Source organism: Amphiura filiformis, chromosome 15 (assembly GCF_039555335.1).
Source record: "Amphiura filiformis chromosome 15, Afil_fr2py, whole genome shotgun sequence".
NCBI lineage: Eukaryota > Metazoa > Echinodermata > Ophiuroidea > Amphilepidida > Amphiuridae > Amphiura > Amphiura filiformis.
This window is the reverse complement of record NC_092642.1, coordinates 4003334-4031166: the sequence shown is the minus strand read 5'-3', so window position 1 is coordinate 4031166 and position 27833 is coordinate 4003334. Positions and strand designations below refer to the sequence as shown.

Below are 27833 nucleotides of genomic sequence, written 5' to 3'. Positions count from 1 at the left end.
CCCATGTCCTGTTATAAGTATTGTCTTTCAAGCAACGTAGTAAAAGCAGTATTTCAAAATGGCATTTCAGGTGCAAATGTCTTTATTTTTATTTCTTTTTCACAATGTAACTAGCTTCTTTCATGAAATGGATGTAATTACTTTGGATGTAGACAATTAAATGAGATAAGAGTTTAGAGGTAAGGTAAGAAGTGTTGCGTTGAGAAACAATAATATGCTTTCTACGATATACAGTACAGTAAATGGTTTCTACTATATTCAATATTTCTCATTTCCACTTCGACATGTTTTGGGATACACATTCTATAAACCTCAATGAGGCATTGTTCAAGCTAAGCGAAATGCCAGAGTAAAATGCCGACAACACCTGACAACGATTTATAGCTCCTTTTAGATAAATATTTACCAAAATGAAGGATGTACGCTGTGAAATTGTAGTACCTTATTTGGTGCATTACCGGTGATAAGAAAATATACTAGTAAGGAAGACTTTCCTGAATTTTGATATCCATGCATAACATAATCTAATCTTGGGATTGGAAATTAACTCTTCTAACTACTTAACCTTAGAGAAACCTAATCAAAGGACACGCCTATACAGGGTGTCCCAAAAAAAAGAGGCCCGTCATTGCGCCCTCTTTTTCTCCTATTTCTGAAAAGTTTATTAAATATATTTTGGTACGTAAAGAAACCTTTAATCGTTAGCTTTAATAAACCAAAACAATTATTTCAATCGGCTCACAACTTTTGAAGATATGCCCTTTTGAATAAAAGTACCCGTTTTTCACTCTGTCCACGGATAGTTGGGATGGCTCATGCTGTGGAGTGGCCTGCACGATCACCAGACCTCACACCACTAGATTTTGTTCCTTTGTGGCAAAATCCAAGATCTTCGCAAACGTATTACTGAATGCATTCGTAAGTATCCGGCGCACAAGGATGGTACGCAACGCAATTGATGCAATGAGGACCAGGGCTGAAACCTGTATTCGCCAAGGAGGCAACCAGGTAGAGGGCAGAGCTGCACAGTAAACTCACTTCAGAAGAACCAAAGACAAACCAAACAGCCTTTTAGGGCTACCTTTTATCCTAAAAAGAGAAATGACTTATGTTGTAATTAACAAAAGAAAGCAAGAAACAAGTAAGAAAGCAAGAAACATAATAAATCAAAAAGGCATACATAACCAAGAAAAAATAAGTATTTGCAAGTACAGCAAAAGAAGTTCCGGCATCCATTTTACCCACAAATTAATGACACTATTAACAAAATCCATTGCCCATAAACCCACCGGTAAAGCCCATTCCATAAATAAAGTTATTTTATAAAGTTTTCATTGAGGAATATTTGATATTCATGCATGGTATGTGTACTCCTTTTCAATCTTTGAAGTAGCCAAACCTTCTCCGTGGACAGAGTGAAAAACGGGTACATTTCTTTAAAAGAGCATATCTTCACAAGTTGTGAGCCGATTGATATAATTGTTTTGGTTTATTAAAGCTAACGACTCAAGGTTTCTTTACATACCAAAATATATTTGATCAATATTTCAGAAATAGGAGAAAAAGAGGGCGCAATGATGGGCCTCTTTTTTTCAGACGACGGTGGACGATTTTATTCAATGTGGCAACAGCCAAAAGCGTAAACAAAATAGACAATATGACGGCAACACTGCCTGCACGTTGGACGCAATTATTTTTTCCCGAGCCAAGATGCGTTTTTAGCTCTATTGGCCCCATTACAGAAAAAAAAATGCACAAAATATATTTCCCAGTGCAATGTATATTTATTTATTTATTTATTTATTTATTTATTTATTTGGAAAACGCTTTTATAACAGCGGCACCCACCGTCTTGGTGGTGCATCCATATAAACAAAAGTTAACAAGAATTAAAAGATGATACTGAAAGTATTTACAAAAGTTAACAATACAAACAGAAATACTAAAAAAGAATACTTAAAATACTAAAGTTAAAATACTAAAAAGAATACTAAGTTGGCTTGCATTCATCGTCCACCCGTGGGTCAAATGAAGTGAGGAAAAAAGAATGAAGCAAATAAAGCCAGCATCAAAAGCCAATTGGCCCCTGGGTGGAAGCTGAGTGCCAGCCACTTAAAACTACATCAACTGGATATATACATTATACAATAGACAAGATTGTAATCAGTGTGGTGAAGAATTAATTAAATAATTTTAGATTCAAAGAAAAAAGAAGAAGAAAAATTTTCAATCATTGCCGGAGGTGGGAATCGATCTCGGGACCCTCTGCGTGGGAGGCGAGACTCTCAAAGTCTCAACCATTACACCACGTAGTCGCATTGTGTACACGTGGAGGGAATTTTCAGTATATATCATAACATATCGTGTGTTATTCATATAAAAAATTCAAATAAACAGTACTTACAATGAGGTTCATTGGCGAACCTCGACGGATTTAGACTGATAAAATAGTGCTTGATAACATGCATACACTTTTGGAATTATTTGAGACATTTTTGTGTTAACGTGTAAAACCAATGACGACGTCAAAATTCAGTCAATCTTGGCCGGCCCCCCCTGTTTTTTTTTTTGGGACACCCTGTAGAAACAAACTCCGCTCACCTCCTATCACACAAAAATTACATATAACTACATATCCAGTACGCACAGAACATAACTAAAACGCGTAAACCTCTATGTATATATAGTAATGGCATAAGGCTGCGATCACATAGAAGTATACGGTATACGGTATTCGCTATACGAAATTCGATCAGGCTGAGTTCACATAGTATACTCCTATGTGAACTCAGCCTGATCGAATGAGCGTATTTCGTATAGCGAATAGCGAATACCGTATACCGTATACTTCTATGTGATCGCAGCCTTATACAAGCCATCAATTGAATTCGGCATTATCAACCAATTGGTTTCAATAAAGCATAACGGTGAATAGCTTTCACTCAATGTAAAGAGGCTCTTTAGTTGAGACAGATTTTTGAATCATTTAACATTTCAAATTGGTTTACCGTTTAAGCTCTCGGGGGGAAGGCTTGGAATTCCAGATAAAACACCTCATTATTCAATGGATTTTAGAGTAGCTTAGCCGGATGACATTTTATTTTTCGTTTTTATGTAGATCGCAAATGACTAGCTGCAGTTAGGCTGCTTCAAAATTGTGAGCACGTTTTGAATAAAAGTTCCACCTGAGGATGATTTTGGAATCAACGTATTGTCATATTTACAGTGCCTCTAGCAGAAATATCACTTTATCATTGACAAGATAATTTAGAATATCTTCATTTGGATTGTAAAAATTTATTTTAACTTTATCTTTACTGGTACTCAAATATCATGAATATAAACATATTGAATATATTTTATGTTACCGTACTTTTTTCACGTACTTTTAAAAGAGTAAAAATCACAATATGACTAGACTTGACAGTCATATATTTGTCTAGCAAAATACCAAATACCAGTTTATTGGTGAAGATATTTCAGTCTTCTCTCCATTACACAAGAGTCGCGAAACGAAGTCTGAAGACTTCACACAATTATGGTAACTTTTGTACCACTATTGGCTAACAGAGTTCCTTGTGGTAACTCTAAACTGCTACCGAGATCATATATTATACTGGCTTTATAACATAATTTGTTACCATTCGAGAATAATTACCACCTAATTATAGCTTATAACAGCATATTACATCATTTCTAAATATAGCCCATCACCTCAGCACAAACCAATCAGAATCATTTTCAATGGTCTTTTAAGCAAATAATTGTGTTATTGCTTGGGCCTCAGTATTTTTCTTCGGGAGCATGCGCCCCCAAAAAAATTACATCGGCCCAAAACAAACTCCTCCGATTTCCCGCAATGACCTCAAAACCGATAGCTCGCAGTAATTATTGTGTGTACCGTAACGAGGGATAATGCAGTACAATAATTAACGCGTGCTAATTCTTTGCTCCGGAACATTTCACGCGCGCAACTAATGTATTTGTATATGGTGTAATTTTACACTGCTGTCATTACGTAGTCCGTCTTAGCCTGTTCGAAGGTCGAAATGTAAGCTGTGACTACAATGGTTTATTTCCCGGGGTTTATTTCAATCAATTTCAGAGAATAAAATCTTGAGGATTTGGTTAAGTGAGAAATTAAAAGGTGACGGTAATGATTTCGGTTAATAACTTTGCCAGAGACCTCAATTCTAAAAGAAAAATGTTTAAATTTTTCACAATGCCCTCCAAATACCGGATGCACATTTATTAACCAATCATTTGCAACCTTTTTATAGTTTGTGTTTCAAGCTGAGCCAAAGTGTAATCTTTATTTCATTACCAAGTTACATGGTATTTTGGTATCCATCTGGAAGCTATGCTTCCTAAGGAATGCATATTTCAAAGTAAAGGAATTGTTTCAGATGCTGCAGTATGCTACTGTCCGAACATTGTTTCTTTAAAATTGAAAACGTCTTTTTTGATGAAATTTTAGTTGCGAAAGATTGATGTCCTTACACTTCAACATCTTGTAGACGACAGTATTGAAATAATACTATACTAGATAGTGTAATAGACAGATCTAGTTTTAGTAATATGAAGGATGTGTTAAAGTGAGTGACCAGTATTAAGGTCGATATCTGTAGAATAATGTAGAATAAAGATGAGACGTTCTTTAAGTAAATGGAATCATATCCTGCGTAAAGAAGGGTATTGGTAAATGTGATATTCCATTACATACCTTACAATCCTTGTTTGTGCTTGGGTTTTGTTTAAAAATTGAGCTGATCTAACCATTTTTTCAGTCTTCTTTGTAATCATGCTAATGGGAATACATAAACACAGAAATAGAATTTTCAGAAATTTCTATGATTTCAAATGCTTTTATTATATGTGTAAGTTTAATAAATTATAAGAATATAAATTGCAAAGGTTTAATTATTTTACACGCGGAAACATTGTACTTGTGTATATAGTTATTTTAGTTTAAAATCAAATAACATTGCACCATATAGCGAGGATCTATTTTGGCTATCGCAACCGAAAGAGCCAGATGAATATCGTTTTTGTTCTACTGATAACATTTTCAACTGAAACCTTATGATAATTATTTTTCTCCTCAAATGAAAATCATACATGCTTTTATTTAATAATCCAATGTTTGTCATAATGCCGTTAAAATGAATAAATTACCGGAAATTTGTCCTAAATATGATTGGATTTTGTGATTGAATTTGATGTAAAATGTACGATGTCCATGGTTTTGGTACAATTCTCGCGTTTCACAATACGATGCGCCTCCAGCGGTCGCTGGGTTGAGGCCAAAATACGCAGTGCATCATGGGAAAATGAGTCGACATCCAAAGCCCGCGTAATACGAATACAATGCAGGAACATGCATCATTGTGGGTGATGTTACATGCGAATTCACACTAAACCAACAATTTACAACTATAGTAGATCCATTTTCTATCTATTGATCACAGGGAATCCGTCGTGGAGCTGTTTTCAACATATTTATTATCACACTCGCGTGAAAATTCAATAGCTGCTAGAACGGCGATGTCGACTCTGGAGTCGAAAATGTGACGGCCAAAAGCAAACGCTGGCGGCGCATCGTATTGTGAAACGCGAGAATTGGACAGGTATGGGTCTATTCTTTCCATTGATACTAAAAATAACCCAAAGTGAACGTAAAGTATAGCCGGACATTTACATCCTGTCAATTAGGACAATACCTTATTGTCCTGTGGTGGTGCTCATTTACATATGGTTTCCCAGTCCTACTTTAACTTTGTAGTGAATTCGCTCTCACTGAGAGAAGACACAGCTTATTTTGCTCTGAGTTTGCTGTCTTTATTTGCTACTTAGTTCATTTGAACTTGCCTTCAATTTTAGACTTGAATTTGTTTTTAAACTACAGCATGTAGTTCTTGTTGTTTGCTTTATATTTTGTTGTCTGTCCCTGAAGAAGAGCAGTTTATCTGCTCGAAACCGCTATGTACACACTATGTTGTTTGACCGCTATGTACACAGTGATTTTCATCACTTCCAGTGTACTGTTTTCCTGACACGTTTGTGGGCTCTGGAATTGGCAATTTTTGGCCATCGAACTTTGCCTGTTTTTGTGCCTACTCTGGATGTTTGGTTTAGCGTGACTGTTAATATGCACAGTGATTTTCATCACTTGTTCTAGTGCAGTTTTGTATTACCATAGAACCTTGTTGTTTTTGCAGGTTCAGCACTTCTGTGGACCTTGGAACTGGTATCGAAGTTTGGCTATCGAACTTTGCCTACTTCTTATGCCTACATTTGCTGTTTTTGTCCCCCTGCGTACTGTCTAGTCTGCATTTTATTTGTTTCCCCACATCAAGTTGGTGTACCTTGCTTTTTTTCTTTCCTGTTGTTCATATTCAAGGTATCCTCTTGTATCATTTATTGATCCTTGATGTGTTTTGTGTCCTTGTCCGTTGGATTCACCATTACCCACTTTTTTTTTTATATAAAAAACAACATGTTTTTGTATGTTCGTTGTATTATTGAAATAATTTGATATAAATATTTAGGCGATGGATTTGACTGACAAAATGATAGATGGGCAATTCTGAATGACTGCTCATGCTTGTTAATCCAGACATACATATTGAAATCTGCCTGTATCGGCCAAAGGATTGGTAAAGTTAATATATTGGAAAATATTATATCATAAATCAATCGAAGTTAAATTGTTGTTCATTTACAAAACTAATAATCGTGATCACAGATGCATGACACTTTTTAAATTAGAATCATTAAGTTATCCTCATTATCTCGTTAGATTATCCTCATTATATCATCAATCAATGTGTATGAGACACATCCTGACACATTGACTAATGTAGTTAAATTATATATTGCTTTTATTTAAACAACAACAACAACAACAACAAAACAACGATAAGTAGTTTCAAATTTGACCTCAACACTATTTGCTTATTTCGCTTACCGGGAGCGCTTTCGAATAACTGCCTCGTCATCAGTCGGTGCTGTTATAAAAGCTCTGATGTTTTCTTGGAAACGGCTAAAGACCAGCCTAATCAAATGACATCACACGACAAAAGTCCTTCCCCTTGTCTTGCTGAGTTTAATCAGGTTGCCCACACAGGATCTAGTTTCACTTCTGTGTCTTGTTCTGGATGCCTTCCAGGACTCTCATGGGGAGGCTTTTCGTTTCATTCTCCATCCAGTACCTTTACGTTACAGGATTGGACTCAACTCTGTGTGACACAATCTGATCAAACCCAGCAAGACCAGGGACGTGAATTATCCAAGTTAAGTAATGAATAAAGATGCGAAATTGATGAAGTTGATTGTGACACAATTATAGGTACATTTATAGTTCATTGTATTTTCGATAGCAACTTTTAATTTACATATTAAAATGTAACCTTATTTGCTCACTGAACCTTTGCAGGCACGTTTGTTTTTTTATCGCTATGCACATGATGTATCTTGGGGTATTAGGGTAGGTGAAATGATTGATGATCGTCTCATGTAAAACGCAATGGGAAACCGATAATGCAAGTTCCGCCCTTCTTGCCTTGATAGACGACAATCTCCAGAATATTCTTAAAGCTAAAAAGAGCATTCAACGCTCCCTCAAGTGCAGTTTTTAAGCTTGCAGAGGTATCAAAAATGGAAACCTTAGAGCGAACGTTCTTCTCTATTACACAATGTAGATAGCAGGTTTCTGAGTTTCTGTATTCCAATAAAATAAAACGAAATTTAATCATGAGAACAGTATAGGTTTTAATCTCGTTTGATCTTCAAAGGAAACCCGGAAAAAATATTTGACAAAATGAGATGGGGTTTGGCAGCTTATGAATTGCCTACCTTCGGCGATGAACTATAAGATTTCGGCATTTGATCAAGTCCAGAGTGATATAAACTAGTGCTAATGTACCATGTCGGAATGTATTTGTCATCAAGTTCAACGCCTCCTATTGTATTCATAATGTAAACTGAGGGTATGAACTATAAAATGCGGTTCATAGTTGTTCAGCTTATTTATCTTCCTATTATGTAGACCATGATTATTTGTACACAATTTTCAGCATTTTGTGTATCAGCTCAAGAAATATCTAATGTATCACAAAGTCACTCCATAATCTAATAAAACTAGTGAACCTGTAGCTGTAAGAGCACTCTGAGCACCTGTAGCCGTAATAGTGCTCCCGTGATATGGAGAATTACTTTCACCAAGTTTAAGCCAAATCAGATGAAGTTTAAAATGTAGCTCCTGGATGACCTTTGACCTCGGATGACCTCGATTTTAAGTTTTACGTGTTCCCCTGATATCAAGGATTACACCCACCAAGTTTGAGCTCGATCGGACAAAGTTTGAAATTTGAACCCTCTGTGATGACCTTTGACCTAGGTTTACCTCAATTTTATTTCGGGCACGTATTCCCCTCGTATCAAGGATTCCACCTACCAAGTTTGGGCCCGATCGGACAAAGTTTGAAATTTGACCCCTCCGTAATGACCTCTGACCTCGCTTGACCTCAATTTTATTTCGGGCATATATTCCCCTCGTATCAAGGATTCCACCCACCAAATTTGAGCCCGATCGGACAAAGTTTGAAATTTGACCCCTCCATAATGACCTTTGACCTCGGATGACCTCGATTTTAAGTTTTACGTGTTCCCCTGATATCAAGGACTACACCCACCAAGTTTGAGCCCGATCGCGCATTATATTCCCCTTGTATCAAGGATTCCACCCAAATTTGTTGGGTGGAATCCTTGATACAAGGAGAATTGTATTCGGCATTATATACCAATTGATTTTAATAAAGCAAGACGGTGGTGAATAGCTTTCACTCATGTAAAGGGCTCTTAAGTCGAGACAGTTATTGAATCATTAAAGTAAATAAACAGTCAAGAAAAACATGCTGAATCATAAATGATCCAGAATTGCCATATGGATCAATGTCTTAATACTATTTACACACACCTTAAATCATATGATCAATGTCTTAAGGGTAGACAGGGTATTGTTGGTCGAAGCAGCCACAAAAATCGATTTTTATTGTCTAAATCAATATATTAGTGAAAAATAACACTTTGATGTTTTGCAAAAGTTCATTCTACAAATCATATACTTTGAAAACTTGCTTAATTTATTGTTGTTAATGAGTTATGTACATTTTACAAAAGTGTTGTTGTTTTAGCCCTCTTTACAACATAACTCAAGAACCACAGGACCTATAAAAGCATTTCTGTGATATTTGAATTCTTCTACACGCTCGCAAGGAAATGAGCAATGCAATTTTTGCCGAAACTAACTACCATTCGCAAGATGTTGTGAACTACCAAATCGCAACACTTTAAAATTGTGTATTACCTTAATACTATTTATACATTCCTTGAACATGTTAAACCATGTTAATAGGGTCATTGAGTTGAAATGAGGTAGGTAAGAACTCAGGATTACTATGTCATATCAAGCCATAGATTGTATTTTTGATAGGTATTGTAAAACATTTCTCAAGAAGGCATGGGCTCATAGAAATAACCATAAAAATCAATAGTCCACTGTCACCGTAGTTTATTATGTTCATAAATGTATTTGTATTGAAGTCCCTGTTTGAGCTTACTTTGCTATAGGCATATAACGAGTTATAGCTCAGAAAAGTGTTGTATATAAACACCTCAAAAGAAATAAGTCCCCCTCTGAACATGTCGTCATAACATCGTTTAGATAATCGGGTTAATTATGTATATATTTAATGTTATTTAATGTCTACATGTATAGGGCCTACTTCGGGCCAGGGAAATGTTTGGACCCGTTTTCAATTTTGGACTTGTATCAATGTATTTATGTTTTGTTTTGCTTGTTTTTGAATCACCTTTTGTAACTTTGTAGACTAAATGTAGAACGCACCGTCTTAAACGTGTGCCGCTGATGTAAAAGCGTATGTTCTAATAAATATCTATCTATCTATCTAACATAGTAAATTGGTTACCGTTTAAGACGTCTGAGGAAGATTGAGGTAGCTCTACCATATACTTTTATTTCTACGTACTCACACAGGTTAACACTTCATTATTTAATGGATTTTGTGGTAGCTCAGCCGGATTTTGCGGGTATAGGTATATGCAAATGACTAAATAGGCATAATGTTAAATAGGCTGTTTCAAAACAGTGAAAGCGTTTTGAATAAATGATCTATCTGAGGATGATTTATGAATCAACGTATACGTTTACTGTCATCACTATGTCTTCAATATAAATATATTAATATCGTTCATGTTACCGCATGTTTTCACGTACTTTTAAAAGTGTACAAATCATAGTGATATGTGTGAATGTATTGAAGAAGCATTTGAAAACATCCTTACTGTTCATATTCAAAAGTTCAATGTTCCTGATACGGCAATATACTACTTTCCGAAAAATTTGTTTAAATATCGGAAACATCTATGGCGGCATTTTAACTTATAAAGATTAATTTACTTACACTCTATAGCAATAATTAGCCATGATGATATAGTCATCCGCATTTAAGTAACATTTTGGTTGTGGAATCGAACTGGAGACCTCACCTGTACTTCTGTCACCTTAGAACTGCTCCGTATTCAATAAACCAAGCAACCAAGCAACCATCCAATCACCCAACCAACCAACCAACCGACCGACCGACCGATCGAACGACCGACCGACCAACCAACCAACCGACCGACCAACCAACCAAGGAACCAACCAACCGACCAACAAACCAAGGAACCAACCAACCGGCCGACCGATCGACCGGCCGGCCGACCTACCGACCAAACGACCGACCGACCGACCAACAAACCAACCAACCAACCAACCAACCAACCAACCAACCATCCAACCAACCAACCAACCAACCGACCGACCAAACGACCGACCGACCAACCAACCAAAGGTATCACGACTTGTCGACTTGTTTTGAATTTTGACCCCTGTGTAAACTTAAATATGCATAAATCTAAATAAATCTAATTTGTGATGTGATCAAGCCAAATCAGTTGGATCTCGGAAATATTGATTTTGAGATATAGCCAAACAAAGGAACTATTTCTTTCTGTTTCCTATTGTTTTGGAAACTCTTTAAGGGTATTGTTGGTCGAAGCAACCTAAAAATCGATTTTCATTATCTAGATCAATATATTATTGAAAAATAACACCTTGATGTTTTGCAAAAGTTCATTCTACAAATTGTATACTTTGCAAACTTGCTTAATTTATTGTTGTTAATGGGTTATGTACGTTTTACAAAAGTGTTGTTGTTTCAGCCCTCTTTACAACGTAACTCAAGAACCGCAGCACCTATAAAAGTATATCTGTGATATTTGAATTCTTCTACACACTCGCTATGAATTGAGCAATGCAGTTTTTGCCAAAGCTCACTACCATTCGTAAGATGCCGTGAACTACCAAATCACAACAGTTTAAAATAATTAATAACCTTAATTGCTCATATCTTTGGAACTGGTTGTTCGATTTCGATTTCGAGTTTTCTGCAAAATCCAGATTTGTAAATGCTTATTACTATCCTATGCGTAACTGAAAATTTAATGTTTCCGAGTTCTGACTGATTTTGCTTGATCGCATCACAATTTGTACCCCTATGGAATAATAATCAACTGGCAAAACCATCTAACGGAAAACAATGGTTTGCAGCCGGACTAAAAGAGGTTTTTTCACAGCGTCCTAGTCTGAAGTTACGATCAATCACGATGAGACTACGTAAGTTTCCACAAATGTGTCTCAGTTGCGTGCAGCGAAACATTCTATGTTCTCAAAGTAAATTTAGGTAAACAAAGCCAGTAAACTACTCACGTCTTTAGCTTTCGCCATCTCGGATGATGGCATTCTCAAATGTGACTTGGTTCACTGCTTCTCCCGCGGAAAGCGGCTGTAGCCTCATTCCCAGAGTGTGATGGTACAAGCAGTGAGTCATATACGTGATCTATAGTGTATGAGCCTATGTCCCGGTTCATGGTGGCGGCCCCCTTTCTCCTGATCCATATGACCTCCCTGACTTTTCTTTTGAACTGATTCGCTTCCTTGTCAAGTATTGTAGCTCCCTCCCAATCTATAACATGGTTGTCGGCAACTACATGGTCCGTAATTGCTGACTTGTTGAATTCTGTGGAGCAGCTATGGGTAGTCCTGTTAGTGCGATTGTGGCAAACCTATACATGGAATGGCTAGAACAGCAAGCGATTGCCACGGCACCACTCGATACTGGCGCCGTTACGTGGATGACGTGCTTGAGGTCATCAAAAAGGACACCACAGAGAAACTTACTGAACATCTAAACAAGGTGGACGAAACGGGGAATATTAAATTCACGTATGAGGAGGAGAAGGATTGTAGCATACCGTTCCTTGACACATTAGTGGTCCGTAAACAAGATGGCAGTATAAAGCTTCTCATATACAGAAAGAAAACCCACACGGATCAATATTTGAACTTTGACTCACAACATCCCCTACATCAGAAACTCGGGGTCATTCGTACACTGTTTGACAGAATGGATAGCATAGTGACAGAGGAGGAAGATAAAAAGGAAGAAGAAAACAAGATCAGAACCGCGCTTCAAAACTGTGGCTATCCAAGGTGGGCAATGGACCGTGTTAAGCAGCAAATGTCAACAAGTAAGATCAAGAGTAACAGTTCAAAGAAGAGCACCGATGATAACCCGTCAAAGGGTATGGTAGTTTTACCGTACGTTGCAGGCCTCTCAGAGAAGCTTAAGCGCAAAGCACAAAATCGCAACAGCCATGAAACCTCATAACACTATTAAGAGCTTATTAGTGCACCCTAAAGACAAGAGAGAAACCAACCAGATGTGCGAGGTGGTCTATAACATTGACTGCAAGGGTTGTGAAAAATCATACACAGGTGAAACAGGGAGAGCGTTTGGCACACGGTTAAAAGAGCACCAGAAAGATGCAGAGAAAGCGGAAAACAAGAAGTACACCCGCGCAAGACGGAAAGAATCTACCACAGAATTCAACAAGTCAGCAATTACGGACCATGTAGCTGCCGACAACCATGTTATAGATTGGGAGGGAGCTACAATACTTGACAAGGAAGCGAATCAGTTCAAAAGAAAAGTCAGGGAGGCCATATGGATCAGGAGAAAGGGGCCGCCACCATGAACCGGGAAATAGGCTCATACACTCTAGATCACGTATATGACTCACTGCTTGTACCATCACACTCTGGGAATGAGGCTACAGCCGCTTTCCGCGGGAGAAGCAGTGAACCAAGTCACTTTTGAGAAAGCCATCATCCGAGATGGCGAAAGCTAAAGACGTGAGTAGTTTACTGGATTTGTTTACCTAAATTTACTTTGATAACCAAACCAATCCTACAGATGAAACTGTTCAGTGAATTCTATGTTCTATTTCCATTAATTTAATATTGATAAAATAAGGTAGGTTGGAGCTCTCAGATACACCAAGCACGTATTAACAATTGATACCTGTAAACTAAATTGCATTATTCCTCTCATTACAATGACATAAATGGCACAACTGTTCAAAATAATAATAGTCACGCTCACGCAGGAAGGAACGTTAATACGGTAATATGATATTTGGGAATATGAAAAAAGACGCGATTGTCATATCAATTCGTAATCGCATTCTTTATCGCGTATTCGGGTGAATGTCACATAATAATTATGACAAAAAGTTTTATTGGTTTTTGTTTTATTTTATTTTGATTTCCGTTTTGTTTGGTTTGACATTTGCCTTGTTTTCTAAAAAAGATTTTTTCCATACTTTGCAGAATAACGTTGCTCTTTATAACAGAACTGCAATTAATATATATTGTACTGAAATTGGAGACAGTATTAGCAGCAACAGTTTTTTTAAAATTGTATGTGCAACTAAATGTTGCAGTAATTTGATTAAGTATTTGATAGATAGACTTTGGCTGTCATAGTGATAGCTGAATAATTCTGTATGACTGATAATGATAACTAGTCCAGACATACAGATTATAATAGTCTGCCTGTATCGGACAGTGAAAATTAGGTTACTATATTGGATTTATTATATAATTAATCAATCGATTAAATTGTTTTCTTTTCCAAGCAATATTCCTGATCACATGTGACACTTTATTAAATTAGAATCATTGGTTTATCGTAATCATCTCCTGTTCATCAATAAACTTGTATATTGTATGTGTGTAGGGTGGGGTGATTTTCCAGCAAAAACATAACGTTTATAAAACGTTTTAAACGGTTTATATTTTGGGTCTTGGTTTTGGTAAAGGTGATCTAATAACACAATAAAACGACATGTTTTAAATGCTGTCAAAATGTCAAAAAATGTTGTTTTTACAAACATTTTTTACCAAATATTTCGTCATATTTTATGCCCTTATATGTCCTTTATATAACCCGACATTTAACCGTTTTCTGTCAACCTTTTGTGAATAATGTTGAAAACATATTGTGTTTGCTTGGTATGTATGGGATAGTGATCTATATATTAAAATAAATACATTTTGTGAGGGCATCCAGAAACAGGAAAGTTTACCTTGATTTTGCTCTTGCTGAGTACACTGAGTTTTATAACAACAACTTTGTTCAGCACGCGATGTCAAATAGGTGTCACATTTCATCATAAGCCATAGAGATATCAAAGCATGTAACATGTTACTATAGTCACGCTTGGGGCACTCTGAACCATCCTAAAAACGTTAATGGCATGTTGCTGCATTCAACAAAAGCACATTTAGGAGATTAATCACATTTCTCACATAAGTGTCAAGCTTTCCGACAGGATTCCTGTCAAACATGGGTTTGAATGATGGAGTTGCACTGAAAAGATGAATATTTTAAATCATTTTTTATTGTTCAATATATTCAGGGTTTGTTCCGTTATATCGCACATTACCTACTCTTTCAGAAAACTGTCACTACAAAAAAACATGCCAGCTTTATTTAACATTAACGCAATGTTTACTTCCATAGTAACCAACCCCAAGAGGAATTAGTATGAAACTGCCTTTACGTGAAAAGAAGGGCGAGTATCAGATCCTAATAGGAATAAAGTCGAAGCGGAAAAGAGGTTACTCAACATTTGTCATCGAAATGCAGCAGTTATTATCATCAATGGAAATATTTATGCTTTATTGACCACTTAGCGGACCCCTTCTTATCTTCACTGCTCCATCAGATACCTATTGTTATGAATGATCAATGAAAAGGTTCAGAACTGGGCTACTAATGGTCTGTCAAGTATCTATAGTTATTTTCATGACTGTGTCAACTCAAAAATCATGCAAGGTCGAATGTAGGAAAAGTACGATCAGTTGAGCTGTATTAAATATCAAATGGTCATAATTGGCGGTCACTTCAAATCATCCCCAACTGAACGAGGTTCAGGAATGTCCTCTCATTGTTAATTGTTGGTTAACCCACCACTTGAACAGGATTTAGCCAAACAAAGACTTAAGCTTTTTACTAATACTATACATAAGTATAAGTTTATTATCCTCTTCAACAATAGGATTAAAGATTGGTGCTTGACTGGAATTACGTGCTAGTGTCATTGGTTATTGTTAAAAGGCAATAAGGTGTGTATTTCCTCTGAATAGGTAAGACTCTCTACATCGAACCATGGATGCTGGTGGTTCGAATTAAGCCCGATCCTGACTCCACTTCGCAGCGGTATGCGATGCTGCGATGCTTTTCAAACATCTCAGCATCGCGCGATGAAATTAAAATGTACAGGTGGAGTCAGTATCGGGCTTTAGGAGAATGTATCTTCCAAACCCAATTCGAAATGATGCGCTTGAGAATTCAACAATATAAATAACGGTAGCTCTATTATAATACACATTAATGTTTTAAGCAGATAAAATTCCAAAATATAATACGTTTTCTGTCTTTGCTTGTCACGTGGTAGGCCTATGTTGAAGTTGCGATTATATTTTTAAATAAGTTTCAAATGAATAACAACAAGACAAGTGGCCGAGTGGTCTAAGGCGCTAGGCTCATAGAGTACTAAGCCGTGCGCCGTGAGTTCGAACCCCGCCTCTGCCAAAATTTAAAAGAAGTAAATTAAAATTTTACTTTAATTTTAATTTCATATTTGGGAAATGTGACTGGGAGAATTTATGTATGGCGTGGAGTGGTGTGATAGGGCATGTACTTTAACTGGCCGGCGCGGTCCGGTGACTAAGTCTTTATTTCCATTGTTAGCCATGGAGATCTATTCTGTAGAACTGACCGGTGACTAAGTCCGATTTATTGGGACGTCTATCGACCACTCGACGAGTAATGTTACAAGCAACACAAGGTGAACATAGTTAAAGCAGTATTTCAAAATGGCAGTTCAGGTTTTAAATCTCTATGCATTTTGTATAAATCAATCTTTTTCAATTTCTTGACCTACCTTGACCTATGGCGTTCACCCCAACTTGGGGTTGAGTGGTGCCATCTGCTTCATGATGTCCTGCCACTTCCCTCTGTCTTGAGCTAGTCTGCTAGCTTTGACCAAAGAGTTGATGTTTACTTCATCTTTTTGCTTTTTGGTGGTCTCCCTCTTGGGCGTTTGCCATGGATATGTGCCTCAAATGCTAATTTGGGAAAACGTGATGGTGGCATTCTCTGGATATGGCCGAAGTATCGGAGTCTTTTTTTGATATTCTGTCCAGGATGGTAAACTCCATGTCAAGGGTTTTGAGAATGGTGGTGTTTCTGATCCTGTCGAGACGTGACACCCCCATTATTTTACGAAGGCACATCATTTCAAATGTTGAAAGTCTGTTTTCATCTTCTTTCTTTAGAGTCCATGTTTCCGCTCCATACAGCAGTATTGAGAGGGTAAGTACTTTGTAGAGCTCGATCTTAGTGCTTCTCTGTATGTCTTTGGCGCTCCATATCTTGTGAACCATTCTGTTAACTCTCCGTTCACTCTTACAGCGCTTTCAGATTTTCGGTAGAGTGCTTCAAGGAGTTTAATAATTTTGTTGGGGAATCCGAAGAATCCAAGTACCTTCCACATGCCCTCCTGCCACACAGAATCAAAGGCCTTTTCGAAGTCAATGTAGCAGCAGAAGAGTCCTTTGTCCTTTTCGAGGTGTTTTTCCATAATTTGTCTCAGGGTGAACAGTTGATCAATTGTTGACCGGCCTGGTCTAAACCCCGCTTGCGCTTTTGAAAGGATTTCTTCAGCCCTTTTCATGATGCGTCTTTGAAGAATTAGGGTGAGAACTTTGCATGAGTGACTAAGTAGGCTGATTCCCCTGTAATTGCCACAGTCTAGCTTGTCCTTTTTCTTATAAATGGGGTGATGATTGCCTTTCCCCAGTCGCTGGGAAACTCCTCTTCGTCCCAAATTTTCTTGCACAATTTGTGTATAATATCAACTCCTATGTCTCCTGCTGCTTTGAGTTCTTCACCAGTAATGCTGTCGTAGCCCGGGGCTTTTCCATCGGAAAGTTTCTTTATTGAGCTGACGATCTCATCGCATAGGATGTCCGGTTCCTCAGCAGAGGTTGGCATTTGGGGGATACTATTTGCGAGATCTTTGTTAACTGGGTTCTGTTTACAGATCTTGAAAGTTATCTTTCCATCTTTCTTTGACATCATTTGCTTCAGAGAGTATTTCTCCCTCCTTGCTTTTCACTGTTTGCATTTTGGTGGTTGCTTTCTTTGTAATTTTCTTGATTGTTGAGTAGACTTCTTTGGATTTTGCAGCTTGATGTGCTTGATCTACCTTGATCCATAAGTCTTTAAGCCACTTGTCACGGCATCCTTTGGTTTTTCGCTTAATTTCACGATTTAGGAAGTTATATCTGCTCCGTTTGGTTGGATCAGAAAGTTTCTCTTGTTTGACCTTGCTGGATAACTTCTTCACTTATCCAGGGTTTTCAATTTCTATTACTTAAAATTACTTTATCCTGAAATGGTGTAAATTATCTTACAAGGTACTTTATACTGTAATTCAATCCAATGGCATAGCATTGGTACAATTTGGACTAAATGGAACTAACCTCCGTACCTTTGGAAGTAGGCAATTAAATTAGATGGGCTAAGTAGCATTGTATATACAATAAGGCTTTCAACGATATACAGTACAATAAACGGTTCCTACTATATTCAATATTTTTCCTTTCCAGTAACATGTTTTGGGATGAGCACGCTATAGAACCTCAATGAGGTATTCACACGAAAAAGGGAATAACTGAGAACATTCTAGAATAACTGAGAACATCTGTTAACGATATCGATAGAACCTTAACCGGATGAAGAATGTAAGCAATAAAGCTGAAATTGTAGTACCTCAATTGGTGCACTATTAGTAATAAGCAACTTAAAATGTAGGATTTCCTGCGTATAACATTATAAAGTCTGCACAAAACGCATATAGCTTCAGAACTAATAATTGTTTCCACAATATTTCTGCATAGAAAGAAGGATGATTTATTTACGCGCATTTTGATACCCCATTTGTCAAATGTCGTTCAATATTAACAGCACAGTAGTGCCTTTGATTGAAGAAAAATTCCCGAATTTAAAAGTTTACAGCCGTTTACAGCGATCAATGGTTATTACGCAAGCATTTTGTGGTACGTAAAACCCTCCATTATCTTCGCGCTGACTTAAAATCAATACAAATAGCTGCAACTTTTAAATTTGGATAGTTCTCTTTAAAAACACTGCTGTGTTGTTAATATTGAAGGAAATTGGACAAATGAGATATCAAAATGCACGTATATAAATCATAATTCTTTCTATGTTGAAATATTGTGAACGCAGTTACTAGTTCTTACGCTATATGCATATTTATAACAGCTGCGTTACTTTTTGTGCAGTTTTTAGTTAAAAACTGACACATATTACAAAATTGCACCAGTACACACAAAATATTTCAAAAGCGCGTAATAATAAAACCATAATATGAACCAAAAATTGAATTCGGCATTATATACCAATTGATTCCAATAAAGCAACACGGTGGTTAATAGCTTTCACTCATGTAAGGGGCTCTTAAGTCGAGACAGTTATTGAATCATTTAACATTAAAGTAAATAAACATAGTAAATTGGTTACCGTTTAAGACGTCTGAGGAAGATTGAGGTAGCTCTACCATATACTTTTATTTCTACGTAAGGTAAACACTTCATTATTTAATGGCTTTTGTGGTAGCTCAGCCGGATATTGCGGGTGTATGCATGTTGCAAATGACTAAATAGATGTTAAATAGGCTGTTTCAAAACAGTGGTGAAAGCGTTTTGAATAAATGATCTATCTGAGGATGATTTATGAATCAACGTATACGTTTACCGTCATCACTATTTCTTCAATATAAATATTTTAATATCGTTCATGTTACCGCATGTTTTTACGTACTTTTAAAAGGGTACAAATCATAATGATATGTGTGAATGTATTGAAGAAGTATTTGAAAACATCCTTATTGTTCATATTCAAAAGTTCGATGCTCCTGATACGGCAATATACTACTTTCCGAAAAATTTGTTTAAATATCGGAAACATCTATGGCGGCATTTTAACTTATAAAGATTAACTTACTTACACTCTATAGCAATAATTGCTAAAAGCGTTCAACCCATGATGATAGTCATCCGCATTTAAGTAACATTTTGGCCTCCGTAAGGTACCACGTGTCAATTCGCATGATAATACAATAAAACAGGTGATAGATATGAATGGTTGTGGAATCGAACTGGATACCTCACCTGTACTTCTGTCACCTGTCTCGTATTCAACAAACCAAGCAACCAAGCAACCAACCAATCACCCAACCAACCATCCAACAGACCGATCGAACGACCGACCAACCAACCAACCAACCAACCAACCAACCGAACAACCAACCAAGGAACCAACCAATCGATCGACCGGCCGACCGACCGACCAAACGACCGACCGACCAACTAACCAACCAACCAACCAACCAACCAACCAACCAACCGACCGAACGACCTACCAACCAACCAAAGGTGTCACGACTTGTCGATTTGTTTTGAATTTTGACCCCTGTGTAAACATAAATATGCATACATCTAAATTTGTACCCCCTAAGGAATAATAATCAATTGGCAAAACCATCTAACGGAAATTTTGATAAGATAAGGTAGGTTGGAGCTCTCAGATACACCAAGCACGTAATAACAATTGATATCTGTAAACAAAATTGCATTATTCCTCTCATGACAATGACATAAATACCACAACTGTTCAAAATAATAATAGTCACGCTCACGCAGGAAGGAACGTTAATACGGTAATATGATATTTGGGAATATGAAAAAAGACGCGATTGTCATATCAATTCGTAATCACATTCTTTATCGCGTATTCGGGTGAATGTCACATAATATGACAAAAAAGTTTTATTGGTTTTTGTTTTATTTTATTTTGATTTCCGTTTTGTTTGGTTTGACATTTGCCTTGTTTTCTACAAAATATTTTTTCCATACTTCGCAGAATAACTTTGCTCTTTATAACAGAACTGCAATTAATATAGATTGTACTGAAATTAGAGACAGTATTTGTGTAAAATTAGCAGCAACAGGTTTGTTTTTAATAGTATGTGCAACTAAATGTTGAAGTAATTTGATTAAGTATTTGATAGATAGACTTTGGCTGTCATAGTGATAGCTGAATAATTCTGAATGACTGATAATGATAACTAGTCCAGACATACAGATTATATTAGTCTGCCTGTATCGGACAGTTAAAATTAGGTTACTATATTGGATTTATAATTAATCAATCGATTAAATTGTTTTCTTTTCCAAGCAATATTCCTGATCACATGTGACACTTTATTAAATTAGAATCATTGGTTTATCGTAATCATCATCTGAATAATAAACTTGTATAAGACAACTACTACTAATTTAATTGTATATTGTATGTGTGTAGGGTGGGGTGATTTCCCAACAAAAACAAGACGTTTTTAAAACGTTAAAAACGGTTTATATTTTGGGTTTTTGGTATTGGTAAAGGCGATCTAATAACACAATAAAACGACATTTTTTAAATGGTGTCAAAATGTCAAAAAATGTTGTTTTTACAAACATTTTTTACCAAATATTTCGTCAACACTGAAATAACATTATGTTAGTACATTTTGCAGTATCTTTTCAGTTTTTGAATGTTATGAAAATATTTTATGCCCTTTATATGTCCTTTATATAACCCGACATTTAACCGTTTTCTGTCAACCTTTTGTGAATAATGTCGAAAAGATATTGTGTTTGCTTGGTATGTATGTGATAGTGATCTATATATTAAAATAAATATTTTGCGAGGGCATCCAGAAACAGGAAAGTTTACCTTGATTTTGCTCTTGCTGAGTACACTGAGTTTATAACAACAACTTTGTTCAGCACGCGATGTCAAATAGGTGTCACATTTCATCATAAGCCATAGAGATATCAAAGCATGTAACATGTTACTATAGTCACGCTTGGGGCACTCGGAACCATCCTAAAAACGTTAATGGCATGTTGTTGCATTCAACAAAAGCACATTTAGGAGATTAATCACATTTCTCACATAAGTGTTAGGCTTTCCGACAGGATTCCTGTCAAAAATGGGTTTGAATGATGGAGTTTCACTGAAAAAATGAATATTTTAAATCATTTTTTATTGTTCAATATATTCAGGGTTTGTTCCGTTATATCGCACATTACCTACTCTTTCAGAAAACTGTCACTGCAAAAACACACGCCAGCTTTATTTAATATTTGCAATGTTTACTTCCATAGTAACCAACCCCAAGAGGAATTAGTATGAAACTGCCTTTACGTGAAAGGCAGGATTAAAGTCGAATCAGAAAAGAGGTGCAGAAGTTAATTATCATCATTGGAAAAATGTATGCTTTATTGACCACTTAGTGGACCTCTCTTATTTGCACAAAATATCTCTGAATATGGCTTCAAGTTTCGTATTGTAACATGTTATATGAAGAATAGAAATAACCTGAAAACAAAATTCCGCGTCAATATCTGTATGTATAATGTAATAAACATCTCAAAAAAAGTAACTAACCCCCTTAAATAATGGTCATTATTCAAAAAGGGGCTATTGTATTGCAAATCTGTTAAACGCGTTGGAAGCATAATTTATTTCTGCGCATTTTGACAGCCCAGAAAACAATAAAATATCGGTCAATTTAATGTACTGAGGTCCAGATTTGAAAGTTGCACTTACACACATATTTTTACAATGCAAAAACACTCAGATATCATTGCACAGATTTCCAGCAACTTTCAGATCTTGGGCTACATTGATTTAAATGTATGCTGTGACGTCAATATTTAGTCAATTGCTACAAGTGAGATGTCAAAATGTGCAGAAATAAATTCTGCTTTCAACGCATTTTACAGATTTGTAATACAATAGCCCCTTTTTGAATAATGGCCATTATTTAAGGGGGGTTAGTTACTTTTTTTGAGATGTTTCTAATAATTGATATCAGCCAATCAAAAGGTTCTTATTTCTGTTCCAAAAAATTGCACTTTCTGTGTACGTTTCGATAACCACTCTGTTATCTTTGTAAGCACTGAATGTTGCCGGTTGCTTTTTCCCCTGTTGGATGTTTTGATGGGTTTTTGACACACGACATAGCAGCTCATTACAAGTAAGTGAAAAAGTTGATATTGACATTCGCCTCTGTTCATGGTGGGTGCACGGTCGTTTGATATGATTATTTAATATTTTGTTCTAACAAAACGTCATATAATTTTCAATTGTACTTTTTAACTATTTTAAACACAGATTTTCCTTTCTTTATCAGGTTTTTCATCTTTTTCTGCCTTTCTGTGGTAATTTTTATTTATAAATTGTATATTTGGGGCATATTGAGGACGCTACTTACATATATTTGAAGTATAATTCAGCCCAATAATATGAGTTATTCCTTTCATTTCAAGATAAGTTTTTAGAAACGTTCCTTGCTACTTTTTACTCATTTTCTGATACTTCTGTCATTATACAAGTACAAGTGCCTACCCTTTACAAAGATGCACAAAAGGTTTAAGGTTAACATCGTTATCAGTATTGAACTTTACTTAAAAATGAATGCAGCTCTACATGACATCAAACAACCCTGGGCCCTTTTCTTCCTTATCCCTATAGCCTTCTTGTCCTAGCGTTTATATCTGGCTTGCTCCGTCTTCTGCCTTAGGGGAATCAATAGGTGATTGGATGACCAGTTCTCAATTGCAGTCTTCATTCAGTTTTGACACTGATCCTGATGAGATCCCACAGGGCTCTATCCTAGGGCCCTTACTTTTTGTTATCTTCATCAATGACATGCCATCCTGTGTCCCACCTGACACACGCATTGCTCTCTTTGCGGATGATGCAAAATTATATAGAACAATTTCTTCCATTGATGATCAAGTGGCTCTGCAAAATGACCTCATTGCTCTGATTAACTGGAGTAAAACATGGGATATTGATTTTAATGCAAAAAAATGTGTGGTGCTTCAGGTCAAAACTCGTAAACATCACCATGTTGATCCTGTTGATTATAAACTTGGTAACCACAATTTACTTTCTGTTACTAGTCAAAATGATCTTGGTATCATGGTCACTAATAATTTGAATTGGAAAATGCATATTAATCATATGATTTGCAAAGCTAACCGTATTTTGGGCTTGATCCGTCACACTTGCAATGAGATAAAAGACCCACTTACTCGTAAAATTCTTTATTTGGCTCATGTCAGACCTATTTTGGAATACGGGTCAGAAATTTGGAATCCATCTACTAAGGGTCTCATTACTACCATTGAAAGAGTTCAAAGGCGTGCTACCAGATTCATCCTTCAAAGTTCTGCCCCCTATGAAGAGCGTCTTTCTGAACTCAACCTTTCTAGTCTTGAGGACCGTCGCAAGTTTAAAGATAACATCCTGCTCTTCAAGGGTTTACATGGCATGTCTTTTATCTCATTGCAAGATAGAGTGAATTTCCGTGGCACTGGATCTATTTCTTTAAGATTCTCTGACTCACCTACAATTATTCCAAATAAGTGCAATACCAATATTTTCAAGGAGACATTTTTTAACCGCGTGTACAACTCCTGGAACAACCTCCCTGCTGACGTCAGGAACGTTCAAATTTTCAAATATTTTAAATCCGAGCTCCTTAATTACTACATCTCAAATTCACCTGTCAGTATGCATAAAATTAATAATTTCATCGGGATTGTTCATAATTCACAATTTGCAAATGTTTCTTCTGTACAGGTCCAGGAATGCTTCGGTATGGAGGTCTTAGGCATGCCTTAGTGGCGTTTCGTGCTGCACTGTGGTACTTTCTCAAATTGATGCCACCAACGTCAAGTTCCAGCAGGAATCAGACGAGGAGTGTGAGAGTTTATCAGTCAGTTTGATATAGTGCTACGGTGTGGTGCGGGGCGTCGTTGGGGTGTGCAGGGGATCTTTGTGCCGAGGTGTTCTTGGATTTGTGCGGGGGAACATTTGCAGATTGTGAACTTATCAGTTTACCTACCTTGTGCAATTTCACTAATGTTTATTGAATTTTGCGATGTCTTTTGGCAACTCAATTTTAGTATTATATTGTATTTTTAATGTATTTTATAGTGTTTTTTAAACATGTTTATAATTATGTACTGTGTAATTTTAGTTCTTTCTTTTTGGTGTGTGTATAAGGGCCCCCATCCAGTGGGCCTGCGTGCCTGTTCGGGGTTGCCCTTTTGCACCACACACCGCTTTTTGATATATATTTGTGCAATAAAGGTATTAAACTAAACTGAATCTGTTGATGACTTGTTACGCAAGTCAATAGTTTTTATTCAATTCTCTTTTCTAGTAACCTCGATTGATATAACTGAACCAAAAGTAATTGTATTTCCTGACATAACGTGCATTGACCTTTAGGCAAGTACCCGGATGAAAGATAATTCAGCATCCTTTTGATCACTGACCCTATCCCCAGTTAATGAGGTAAGTCATATTTTCTGCTAAAATGGGCATAAGGCTTGGGCCTTAGATTGGCCCTAATCATTACATGTCATGATAGCAAGAAATACGTTAGTCAAATTAGTTTTATGAAGAAATAGGTTGGCCGTCTGTGACGTTCTCTGCCATCCTGAGGGTGTTATCGCCATGTGTTTACACTCAATACAAAATAACACAGAAGATTAATCACATTTCTCGTTAAGTGTCAAGCTTTCCGACAGGTTTCTTGTCAAATATGAATTTGAATGATGACACTCACTGAAAAGATGAATATTTTAATTTCTTTATTATTTGTTCATTATATAATACTCAATGGTTATTTCAATTTATATCGCACATTATCTTCTTTTTAATTTTCTGTAAAACCCCTTTCTGAGATCCATCACTGCCAAACCACATTTTCCAACACATGCTAGCTTTTGTGCACGTTTAGACTGTTTTCGTTTGTAGTAACCGATCCCAAGAGGAATAAATCTAAAACGGCTTCATACCAAAAGTCAAGTACTGGATCCTGTTAGATCCTTGTAACGCCAGGAAGTCGAATTTAGAAACCATAGTCAGTATACTTATGCTACCAGATGGCGCTATGGTAGGACAATAGACACTTCAAGAAGGAATTACTTGACGTATTTAATCAAAAGCACAGTTATTATCATCAAATACAACAATATCTATGCTTATTTGGTCAATGACATGTGGAGCAGTAAGCAAACATTATTGTACCAAGTATCTCTGAATTGTTGTAAGGCACAACATCTTTTTGGTCCTATAGCGCTATCGGTGCCCGAAGCGGTACCGACGGCACTTTTTATCGTACCCTGACAATTTGAACAATGCATGTGTTTTTTTATTTAAATGATATACAATAACACTATGCATCTGTTAATTATTATGCTTGATACAATTTATTATATCTCCAGGGAGTGATGTTAAGAGTTATAGGTACCTAACCGGGTACCGATAGTTCTATCGGACCAAATTGAACGTGGTGCCTAACATATCTAGTATTAGCAAAAAATATACTTATAATGACTTACTTTGTGCTGAACCAAACTTCTCCATTGGGTAGTAACCTCACAACCCTATCGTCTCCCATTACAAAATGCAGTTCATGAGATTTCTCCAGAGGGAAGTATAAGTCCGGCCTCCAAATTCTGTCTATGTTTGTACCTCGTATTACCAGTGATTCAGTCTCATTCTGCGCTAGTCGTAAATCATACCAGGAGGAATGGAGTGTGAACGAAATAGTATAGTCCTAAAGAAAAGATGGGAAATAGAAAAAATTGAATGTTTCTTATTTGTAATTTTGAGAACAAAATGGTTGAACTGTTTCTACTTGTATATCACTGGTATAGGAACACTAGCGGATTTACGGACTCGTGCTCCCGAGTCCCAAAAAGAAGCCACGAGTTCTTTGTAGAACAATGTGAACATTTACCATTTTTAAATTCACATCTGAATGGTTCATTATTTCTTACCATATGAACTCCATGTCTAGAAAAAAACCTCGAAAAAACAACAACAACAACAACCGTACTTTACCTAGTCCATAACCTTACATTCATTAAATTGTGTACAAACTGTTACGTCTCTGTAACCTTATCTTTTAATTATTAGTTGAATTAATTTTCTTTAAATTACGTTATGTGTAACTATTTAAAGTAAAAATATGTACTGTTAATATGACTCTGATACTCATATTACGCAATGAATGCTCTACGTCATGTATCGTTATTATGATGATGTATACGCACCTTGAATTATTCAAGCAACGTACATGCGTAAGACACCAGATCTTTGTTCTTAACAATTTCAACCACTTTCTTTATATTTTACTCTTTAATTATAAGAGGAAGGTATATGTTGGAAGTCTGAAACTATATATTTAAGGAATTCCGGCGATTTATGACCTTGACAAAAATCAATTAGAGACGTAATAAGGAGAGATCCATTGATTTCAAACGGAACAATGAAACGGACTTAATGAAATTTCCATGGTTTTATTCAGAACAATTTTTTAAAGCGTAATAAAGCTTTAATTTCATTTCTTAATAGACACACCTTTCAATAGCCATTCCAGAGCGGGAGTTGCGAAAAAAATATTAATCCCAATATACCTTGTACAGTTTTTCAATTATGTGTCAGAATTTCATGCACGGGAGTAATTATTGTTGCAATCCATGTATTACCTGATTGAAACGTGCATGGCATTCTGTCGGGTAAAAATTTATTAAGGTAACCTTGAAATATAAAGAGACTTTTTTTGAAATTATGTTACTCTTTATCATATTGCTAGTATTTGTCGATATTCTACAAAGCTGTGTCTATATGAATTTGTGCAGACCAATTATCAAGAAGCCCACCGTAATAGACCATTACTGTAATTCCCAAAAGCCGTTGCAAATTTAACCAAGAATAAATCATCGTCCTACACACATCAACTATTGAAATCGGAAATAAAATTGAAATAACAGTTCCCGTGAAATTTAGAAAAGAGTTTTACTTAATATCTGCAGATGGCAACATACATGCATTTTACTGAGAGAATGCGATGTTACCCCTCCTTTTTATATGCTTTCATTTTCTATTCTTTTTATCTGCATATCTGTCAATAACGACATATTCTCCCCGGATTAAGGCAATTACAACATTGATGCTGACAAGCTATCAGGTAATAAATAAGAAGTGCCGCTTCATTACATGTCTCTTAACCACATCCATGGTTAATATTTCAGTAGTTGGAAATTCACTGAGGGAGTGATAGTGCATTTTAACATAGGTTTACAAGATGAAGGAGACGATTGCCTGCTAGCTTCCGTTAGCAGCAAGACATGAACTGCG

The 27833-nt window shown here is 36.4% G+C and overlaps 1 protein-coding gene across 1 annotated transcript in view; it reads right to left on the bottom strand.

Annotated features, from left to right (window-relative positions):
• LOC140171161 (glycine receptor subunit alpha-2-like) overlaps window positions 1-27833 on the bottom strand; it is a 229519-nt gene that overhangs the window by 82848 nt on the left and 118838 nt on the right. The window contains exon 4 of the mRNA XM_072194352.1: window positions 26030-26247. Within this exon, the coding sequence (XP_072050453.1) occupies window positions 26030-26247 (218 nt within the window). The remainder of the gene's footprint in view (window positions 1-26029; window positions 26248-27833) is intronic.